This window comes from Poecilia reticulata, linkage group LG11, assembly GCF_000633615.1.
Source record: "Poecilia reticulata strain Guanapo linkage group LG11, Guppy_female_1.0+MT, whole genome shotgun sequence".
NCBI lineage: Eukaryota > Metazoa > Chordata > Actinopteri > Cyprinodontiformes > Poeciliidae > Poecilia > Poecilia reticulata.
Genome location: NC_024341.1, coordinates 18,240,768 through 18,250,743, shown reverse-complemented (window position 1 = coordinate 18,250,743; position 9,976 = coordinate 18,240,768). Strand labels below are relative to the sequence as shown.

At 36.0% G+C, this 9,976-nt stretch overlaps 3 protein-coding genes and 1 long non-coding RNA gene across 5 annotated transcripts in view; 1 reads left to right on the top strand and 3 right to left on the bottom strand.

The window, feature by feature from the left end:
- The window catches only part of bop1 (BOP1 ribosomal biogenesis factor), a 40,465-nt gene extending 34,837 nt beyond the window's left edge, over window positions 1-5,628 (bottom strand). For both annotated transcript variants that reach the window (XM_008422338.1, XM_008422336.1), the window contains exon 1: window positions 5,545-5,628. The gene's annotated coding sequence lies outside the window, so the exon portion shown is untranslated. The remainder of the gene's footprint in view (window positions 1-5,544) is intronic.
- LOC108166704 (gastrula zinc finger protein XlCGF57.1-like) overlaps window positions 720-9,976 on the bottom strand; it is a 19,079-nt gene continuing 9,822 nt past the window's right edge. Inside the window, exon 2 of the mRNA XM_017307427.1 lies at window positions 720-1,005. Within this exon, the coding sequence (XP_017162916.1) occupies window positions 913-1,005 (93 nt within the window). The 3' untranslated portion in view covers window positions 720-912. The remainder of the gene's footprint in view (window positions 1,006-9,976) is intronic.
- On the top strand, window positions 2,867-6,950 carry LOC103472582 (zinc finger protein 570-like). Its single transcript, XM_008422330.2, has 2 exons — window positions 2,867-3,967; window positions 5,575-6,950. The coding sequence occupies exons 1-2, from the start codon at window positions 3,856-3,858 to the stop codon at window positions 6,375-6,377; spliced, it is 915 nt and encodes a 304-aa protein (XP_008420552.1). The 5' UTR covers window positions 2,867-3,855; the 3' UTR covers window positions 6,378-6,950.
- LOC108166706 (uncharacterized) lies at window positions 5,629-9,899 on the bottom strand. Its single transcript, XR_001777061.1, has 3 exons — window positions 8,567-9,899; window positions 8,437-8,499; window positions 5,629-5,717 (listed from the first exon to the last, which is right to left on the bottom strand). It is a non-coding gene; the product is annotated as an uncharacterized LOC108166706 (long non-coding RNA).

Genomic DNA, 9,976 nt, shown 5'->3' with positions numbered 1-9,976 from the left:
TTTATAATTCTCTGAATAATGTGATTACATATAAGTATTTATCTTTCAGTACCTTGATTCACTGTGTGAAAGACATTATACAAGCTAAGCCACAACGAATTAATGTTAATTACTGAAATTTTGCCCTGACATCAATATATGTAAAAAATATTTAACATTTAAATATTTAATTCAGAAATCAAAGCTACTTGAAACGATGTAGCTTTGATACACTTTTACACACACACACACACACACACACACACACACACACACACACACACACACACACACACACACACACACACACACACACAATTAAAACCCATTTTATTTAAGACTACTATTAAATACAAAATCTTGACTTAAATGTAAAATTAGCAGAATAATGTTAATTTTAAGAATGATAGTGTTCTGTGTGTTTCACTGTGACTCCACAGAAGAAACTGTGAACTATTTGTTTGGTTCTGCGTTGAATTTTCCAGTCACCCCAGAACCACATCTTTTTTACATAAGTCTGTTAAATAAAATTGGAATATTATTAAATAATTTTTTAAGGGAATCTCAAAATCCACTGCTAAACTGAAAAAACAACACCATCATGATGATAAATTGCACTATATTTTATAAGAGCTACAAAAAGATTTTACTGACAGTAATATTATTTGAATCTATATCACTAAAACATTTACCAACATCCAGAAAAAACATCTGAAACACAAACTCTGTGTAATGGATGACAAAAAAATAGGTAAAAAGAACTTTACAATTTAGAATAGCTTTAACAAGGATGCTATCAATGAAGATACTTAAAAAAGTAAAACATCTCAGGTCTGATTAAGATTTGGTCAACCTTATACATACTTTGTGGCCATATTATAATCAGAAAGATTTCAAGAGCAACTTGATATTTGAGGTTCACATAATTCCATCTCACATGTGTATTCTCATGTGAATAGGTAAACTCTTTCTGTTGGTGAACCTTTTTCCACAGATTTCACATGAGAAAGGCCTCTCGCCTGTGTGACTTCTTATATGAGCAGTCAAACCCCTTCTTTCCCTAANTGAGGGTTGATGCTTACAGGGTAAGAGCAGCTTTACGGACGAACCGCACAATAAACTTATATCATCCCGGTCTGAACAAACAGGAGGCGGAACATGGCTGGTAGATGAGCTTCTGAACGGAGGAGCCGTAAATATCCTGTATTGCTCCCCCGGTCTACAAAAAAGTAACGGGTAGGGAAGCTCAAATGTGGAAAAAATAGACTGATGTTGATATCCGACAGTAACACTGGTGTTATGGAAGATTTACCAATATTTTATTTCATAATTGTTTTTATCCGATTACTCGATTAATCGTAAGAAAAATCTATAGATTACTCGATTACTAAAATAATYGTTTACAACAGCCCTAAACTAGAGAAACACTCCATTTCTGCAGGGAAGTCATGCCAGACTGAAGAACGCCAACAACAGCCTGGGGAAATACTCTGCTGCCTGGAAGCACGCCCTTTGGTCGGACGAGATAACATTAAATCTCACCGGCCATAAATGCATTGTTTATGTCTGGAGAAACAGGGGAGAGGCCCCACAGTGAAACAGCTACAATATCTGCAATGGAGGATTCCTCGTCGTCACTAATAAGAGACCATTAGGAGAGAGACACGGATACAAACATGGCTGAAGAACAACAAACCCAATCTGCCTCCATTTATGTGTACTTATTAAATTTAAGATGGTAAAAAGGCTCCATACRGTTAAAAATATTTCCCCATGTTAACCCCATTTGTGACCAGAGTAAACTTTACTCTCTCTGCCATGTTTTTGGCGTGTCCTGGCCTAACAGCATTCTGGTCTTCAAGTTGTGAAGCTTATTCAGGAGTTTTTAGAGTCACCGTTCACCCATTTCTCTCTTTGGTGCATCAAAAAACGATGTTTCTCTCACAAAGCCGCCACTGAACTGCATGTCCTGCTCCTCCCTTCTAGCACATTGGCTCATTCTCCTGAACTAGAAAAGTCACTTCTCCACAGATTGATCTGTGATGTTATGATTGTTTTTAAATGAAAGAATTAGATACACTCTGGCTTAACATGGCGCCCTCTATCCATTTGTTCTTTGGATAGTCACTGTAAAACCCCATGGGGGATTTTTGTTGTTTTTTCTCCCATGTCCTGTTTTAAGTGTTTATTTTCTGTGTAAAGTTTAATAAATGYACATTGRCAAAAAAACATGGTGGATTCAGTGTTATTATTCTTTCTGCATTTGGATGCTGTRCCCACTGTAAAACATTTGGGTCACTTTAGTTGTGTCTACTGTCTTCTACTCTTTAAATCAAATAAATTTAGCCAGTTTAGATTTTGAACCTAATGTGAGTTTGTGAAAGATAAACTTGCAGCAGTAAGTTGTGTTAACTTTTTTTTTTTATTAATTTTGTCATACCTCCAAGAATTGACTAAACTAAAGTTTTTAGGTCAGCACTTAAAAAAACTGAAAGAAGAAAAAAAAACACGAGTGGGAAATATTTCCCAGAATGCTTAGCGGCATGTTTTTGTATCCTGAGATGGAAGTGCGTTACATTAATCTGACTCTTGTGTTTTAAGAAGGTAAACGTTTATTTTAATGTCCTGTTCACACTAAATGTTTTTGCATAGAATATAATAAMATTTATTTTTAGATCAGAAATTTTGTTGATGCAATTTGAAACAAGAATTTAATTTTAAAGTAAAATAAGTATTTATTTGAACTTGATATTGTGAGTAAAATAAGAGAAATGTGGCTCTTTAGAACTCACAATTCAAGATTAATGAACTTAAAGTTTAGATAACTCGTCTCTTGTTAAATCAACGTCATGAACTTTAATTTCTGAGTTGAAACCAAAACARTCTTCTTGTTSACTTAAAATGCATTTTCAAGGCAGCAGGTGGAATTTCATTTTCAAGTTAAACCAACTTCAAATGTTTTACAGTGCTGCTGGAGGGATTTTTGCTTCGACATTTTTGCTAMAGTTTTGATGCGTAACCGTGGCAACATGGTTTTGTTTTTACAACTGCAAGCAGCTGATTTGCATCTCAAAAGCTCAAAGATTTAAATCAGAACTGCAAAAGCAAACATGGTGGATTAAAAGTGTTTTCCAACAATTGATTGTGTTATGAAGGGCGCGTTASTTTGGAATATCGTCTCTGCGGCCTGAATATTGAGCTATTAGCATGTCAAAGTCTTCAGTCAGAGGCCTCTTCAGAGTCCTTGCAAGACTGACTGTTACCAGAGATCTTCTGCCCACAGCATCACCATGAACAACAACTCTTAAGATGGTTCTTTATTAATCCTGTGTGAAATTCAGATATTGTGGTTGTGGCATTCATAAAGGTTACATAAACACACGATCAAGTAGTCAAAATTCTCATCATTTACTTTTAATAGAATCAAAGTTTTTCGTATTAGAGACTTTTTGATTTAAGATTTAAAACATTTTTTTATCAAATGTGTAAAAAAAAAAAATCTACAGAAATCCAAAAATGCCACATCAAAGCTGATGGTTAGAGCTGAGACAAGGAGGCGGTTTGTGATAATAATCCAAAACTGCAATATTGCAATACCCATATTTACAGCAGCATGCTGAAAATGTTATGCTAGCTTCACCTTAATTTTACCAAAACATTTTGTTATAGGCCTACTTACTCCATTTCCAGGATTGTTATTTTTAAGTTCAAATGAAAGCGGAACTAAAGTCATTTCACAGTTTCTCCCAGAGCGTCACAGGGAGAAGCACGGGAGATCCAAACAGAGCCTGACTGACAGCGTTAGCTTTGCATCCGAGACTGTCAGGAGACTCCATCCGTTCTTTTAGGCAGAGCATTTCACTGTCTGCAGTAAAAATGTCTTCAGTTCAGCCTCAGAGAGCGCTAAGTAAGGAGCATGAAACTCCCGCTGAAAAAACATTTCCTGAGTTTAAAGAAATCATCGTCAAGTCCGAAGAGGAGGTCGATGGTAAGCTCAGACTGCTGGACTTCACACCAATAGATGTGGAAAAAACACAGCGGCGCTCATTTATTTGGGCTTTTATGAAAATTTGAGCTAATATGGTGGGTTGGGTTTAAAGTCGACACTTCTACAGCTTCATTTAATCAGGTGAATGCGACTTCGGGCCCATTCGCCGCGGTCAAGCCAGCCCCCATTCCCAGAATATACGGCGAAGCCCACAAACGAGCCAGACGCCACATTGGCTTCGTTGTCCAGTAGACACAATACGTCATCGCGTCCGCCATATTGAGAGTGGCAAGGGTGCCGTTATAATCGATGCAAGCATCCTTGGAAAATACTTTTCTTGTTATAGTTTTCAAAGAAACGCTAACGTTTACGTTCAAAACAAAACGTTTTGAACGTTTTGTTCAAAACCATTTCCAACACAAAAGTTTATTAATTCTTCCTCTAGTAATGATGATTTAGACAAAGGTAACACTCTTCAGTTCAAGATATAACTTTTTGGTTAGAATTCAGGTAATGGATAAATGGACGTCTCATGGATACACCAAAAATTAATTACAATAGAGAATAACATTAAAATAAATTAAAATATACAAATTAAGATGCAATATAAAATTATGAAAAAATAGATGCAGAGTGTAATAAGATAATAGAAAGTGTTTGTGCAGAGTAATAAAAGTAGTCTTTTTGCAAATATACTAGTTATGCCTTGATTATAATCATGGAATTTTATTTATTACACCTATTCTGTCTGATAAATATTGAGGATTTGAATCTTTATAAACTATTTTTATGGTTTAAAGAATGGGTTAACTCACTCTAAGCTTGGTTTCAGTGACATCTAGTGGAGAAATAGGTGACCGTTCAGTTGAGTATAATTGGCCCAATGAGCTTTTTTTTTTAATGAAAGCCCATTTTGATGGTGACCTGCTACACTAAACATGCTAATTTTCTTGCACAAAATTATTCTTAGATAAAGAGATTTTAGTTTGCTCAGTTCTGCCCATTTTGAGCTCCTTTCAGAATGAGCTGTTTTAGGGGGTCGTGTCACTTTAAATTCAAATAAGCTGCTGCTGGCCACGCACCCAAATTCAACATTTACACTTGCATGTGAAAATGTTTGCAAACAGATGTACAATTATGCAATCCGCACATCTTAGACGAGCAGAAGTAGAGCCTCCTGCACAACCAAGAAGAATGCAGCAAGTGGTTTCTGAATGGTAAATCAACAACAAACGAAACAGACATTGTACAGCCATTGGAAAAGCTGTACAATGGCTTTTCCAGCAGCCATTGTACAGCACATACAATGGTAAAACCAGCTGACCAAATGTCCTGGAACTCAACTTGGGTTGCTAGGTGACATGCCAGACTCACCTGGGGTTGCTAGGTAATGAGGCCCATCTAACATGACTTAACAATTGGGAACCAGACATCAAACAATATTAACTTGTGTTGTTCTAAGTGCTTAAGTTGTTTTTAGAAGGAGTTGAGACCCAAATGGAATAACAGAAATGTGAAAATTTTGAATTTTGCTCAACAGGTTCCCTTTAAAGTGAAGGCGGCTTTCTTTTACTCACATTTCTAATCTTTTCTTTCTTTTCATCCAGATCTGCCTCAGTATTATGACAGTAAAGACGACCAGCAGCCCTCTAACCAGGAGAAGAAAACCAGTTTGGACGAGGAGGAACCAGAACCTCTTCTGATGAAACAGGACCAAGAGGAAGAAGAGGAGCAGGTGGAGCTGGTGCATCTGGAGATAAAAGAGGAAGAGGAGGAACTCTACATCAGTCAGGATCAAGAGAGCGTTGTGTTCAAGCAGGAGATTGATACTTCAATGATGACTCTTTGCAATAAGGAAAAATCTGCTTCTAAACGTAACCAGGAAGTTCCTGAATCTAAGAAACAGGAAGCTGAAGACCCTGGATCCAGAAAAGACGAAGAACCAAAACAAAACAGCTTCCTGAAAACTCACACATTCAAGAATCTGTACTCCTGTAAAATCTGTGGCAAAATTTTCCCTCAAAACAGTCACTTAACGAGACACATGAGAATTCACACAGGCGAGAAGCCGTTTTCATGCGTCACCTGTGGAAAATGCTTCAGTCAGAAAGGTAACTTAGCGTATCACATGAAGGGTCACACCGGCGAGAAGCCCTTCTCGTGCATCACCTGTGGAAAAAGCTTCAGTTTCAAAAGTATTTTACTCATTCATTCAAGAATTCACACAGCTGAGAAGCCCTTCTCATGTCTGACCTGTGGAAAAAGCTTCACCCAGAAAAGCAGTTTGACGTACCACATGCGGGTTCACACGGGTGAGAAGCCGTTCTCCTGCATGTTCTGCGGAAAAACCTTCAGGCAAAGATCAAAATTAACTCGTCACACCAGAATCCACACTGGCGAGAAGGCCTAAGACTGAAGCGTCGAGGTGCTTTTGAAACTCAGCTGTTCAGAATCTGGACTGATTAATGAATAATCACAGTTGACTACATTTTTCTGATGAAAAAAAACCCGAATAGCACTAAAATATTAATTACACTTACATGTAATGTCTTTCTGCCAAATTTGATCTCCCAGTTTAAAGGGAGGTTGAGTCGGCGAACCAATCAGTGCTGATGTTTGATCTTTTTGTCTTCCTCTGCATGGATCTTCATCGACTTCAAAGCAAGTCTGACTTGTGATGTTTTTCCAGTGTACTTTTTTCATATGCGGACTGTTTTTGTTTAAGAATGTTTAGTTTAGAGAATGTGTTGATAAAATGATTTATATGTCTGATTTCAAAGTGACTTGGAAAAAAGAAAAAGTGTAGGTTTTTACAGAACAAAATTGACTGATTGTGAGTCACGACAAATATGAAGTCCTGGTTGCTAATAGGGACCATTGAAGTTTAAATACATCAAAGCATAACTGACATTTTAATGTGAATGTTTTCCTTCGTGTTCAGTGTTATGAATAGAAAAGGAATAAAAACCTGGTTGATGCCGCATCATTGTCGTCTCTGGAGTTTTGTCACAGCGTTTTAAGTTCCAAAGCCAAAGATTCCTGCAAAGGCTGTGGGTGGTTTGATTCGCGCGCACTTCCAACTTGATTGTTTTGTAAAAATATATGATTTTTTTTTGCAAAAATAAAACAAAAATAATTACTAAAAATGTCTTACAACTTAGTTGAAAATGAAAATAATCTTAATTTGATGTTTCAAGCAAAAAAAAGTGGCCAAAAAAAAAAATCATTTACTAAACCTGCCGTCAAAAACATACCAGACATTTGCCAAACAATCTGCCTCCACCAACCACTCAGTGTTTTTGATTACTCAAATTAATGGGAGGGTCTGACAATCACCAATGAAATCTAAACAATTACAAACATACAAATTAAATACAGATTTTAGTTCTAAACTGACGTAAACATATTCTAACTGCCCAAAGAAGAAAACTAAATCTAAATGACAATCCAATTTATGATTAATTTACATATAAAAGAATCAGCTAATTTATTTCTGCAGGTTGTCAAAAAACTGTGATTGTGGTTAAACTTTTAAGCAGTTGTATTAGATCAAAATGTGAAAATAGCACAAAGAAAAATTCCTGTTGCAATTAAGCAACAAATTATCACTTATTATCACTTGTGTCCGCAGGGACATACGGATACTTTCCTTCTATAAATTACATAAACAGCTCCAAGTATGCAGTCCAGAATCTGTCTCAATACTTCTGTCAATTGATTAAATATTAGTGCACAATAGACTTGTATATAAAACGTCGCAAAAAAGCATAAACTTGTATAACACAAGCAATAAGTTAATGTTAAAGACCAGGAGTGGGAAACGCTGCCCTAGACTGCTGCTGAAAACATTACAGTGAAAGAGCGGCACACTTTCATTCATTTTGTGGATTTCAGCCTTTATTCTGACAATATTTATTTTTTATAATTTTAAATCGACCTAAAAGCTCCTATATCTTGCTGCAAAGTTATTTTAAATTAGTTTTGTCTTTTTTCTAGTGTACCAAGATATTTGGACAAGAAACTAAACAAAAATACTTGGTAAGATTTTGTGATTCTACACTGCACCATCATTTTTGTCCAAATCTGTTTTAGATTTGGTTGAATCACAATTAAAAAAATAATGTTTCTTAAGGGTTAATTTTTAGCACATTTTGTGGGCTTTTCGTTCATTAACTGGAGAACCAAGTATGTTTGTGTCAGTACTATGAGCAGAAGATGCACTAAAATAAAATCTAAGATGCTTAAAAATAAATGTTGCTAAAAACATTAATAGATTATTGAGAGATTAGTGATAATCATTAGTTGCAGCCAAACTTTTATAACTGAACTGTAAATAAAGCCTCTGTAGAGCCATGTAATAATTACAGTGAAAAATAATTTATTTTACACATATTTAAAAGATTTTCCTTTTTTCATTATCAGAGCTTCCCAAACTTTGTGTATCTACAGCAGATGAGTTTTTCACTGACCAACATTTCTCTGACCAGGAGAGGAGCAGTAGTGCAGTCCAGGAGGAACCGGAACTGGAACATCTGCAGATGAAACAAGCAGAACTTCAACATCAACAGATAAAAGACCAAAAATAACCAGAACACCTACAGATAAAACCAGAAGAGCAGGAACTCTGCATCAGTCAGGAAGAAGAGACGCTGGTGCCGAAGCAGGAGACAAAAACCTTCACATTGACTCCAGCTAATCAGGAAGAATGCCACACCGGACCAGAACCAAGTGGAACCCCAATTATCTTCCAGGTTGCTTCTGAAGCTGAGAACCAGGAGCATATCTGTGTGACAACAGGCGATGAAGAACCAAAGCAAAAAATTAATAGATGTAGGAAAACCAGTTTTCAACTGAAAAAGAGCAAGAAAACTCTGATAGATAAGAAGCTGTAATCCTGTCGAATTTGTGATAGTTTGTTTTGTCAAAATAGTCACTTGACAAGACACATGAGAGCCACACAGGTGAGAGGCCTTTCTCATGCATCACCTGCGGAAAAAGTTACAGCCTAAAAACTGGTTTAGTTTATCACATGAGAGCTCACACAGGTGAGAGGCCTTAGACAGGTGTTAGTTGTGGAAGAAGATTCACTTCTAAAAAGTAATTTAACAAATCACATGAGAACCACACAGGAGAAACAAAGGAATGTGAACCACAGTTCTAACAATCAAAAAAAGGAAGCCTACTAAAATTTGCTTGAAATGTTTAGTGGACCCCAGGTCTTTAACAAATTAAATTTTGTAAATATTTCACACCCCCTCTAAAATCTAAAGTGCCCATTTTAACAGCTGAAACACAAATATGCATTAATACGCACAGTGGGAAGTGTCTCAGCAGTAGCACAGCAGCTAACATGTGCACTTTTCCTTATTGCTGGTCTTACAACCAATCTGAGTCAAACAGCAGTATGTTCGGTTCTGCCAGATTCCCAAGCTGCAGTTTCATTTGTGTACTTTAGATCTACAAAATATTTCATTCTTCAAAAGAAGACTCAACGAATCTGCAAAGACTGAACCGCGAATAGAAAGGGGTCCAGTGTAATACTCTTCTACAAACTCTATGTTCACACTTTAATTTCTTCAAGTTCGAAGTGTCTTAATAGAGTCCTAATAATTTTTAGACTGATACTTTAAAGACAACTAATTACAATAAACTCCATTTAAATTGAATCATTTAACCTTTTGATTTACAAATGTAACTACATTTAGTTATATTTGTTTTCAATTGTTATTTGAATCTGTAAATGTCTGTAAATTAAACTTGCTACATGAGTATTCCCCGCCTTGAAGGCACATCTAGATGTAGCTTTTAAAAATAATGAACATGCTGCTTTTAGCAGATTTGTGATCTACGTAGTAAATACATGAACTTTTTAAAGGTAACTAATTTGCACCAACTTTTATAACTTTTTTATGACGTGTTTTGGTTGTATTAAATAAAATCAGTGCACTAATCAACTCTCTCTCTCTCTCTCTATATATATATATATATATATATATATATATATATATA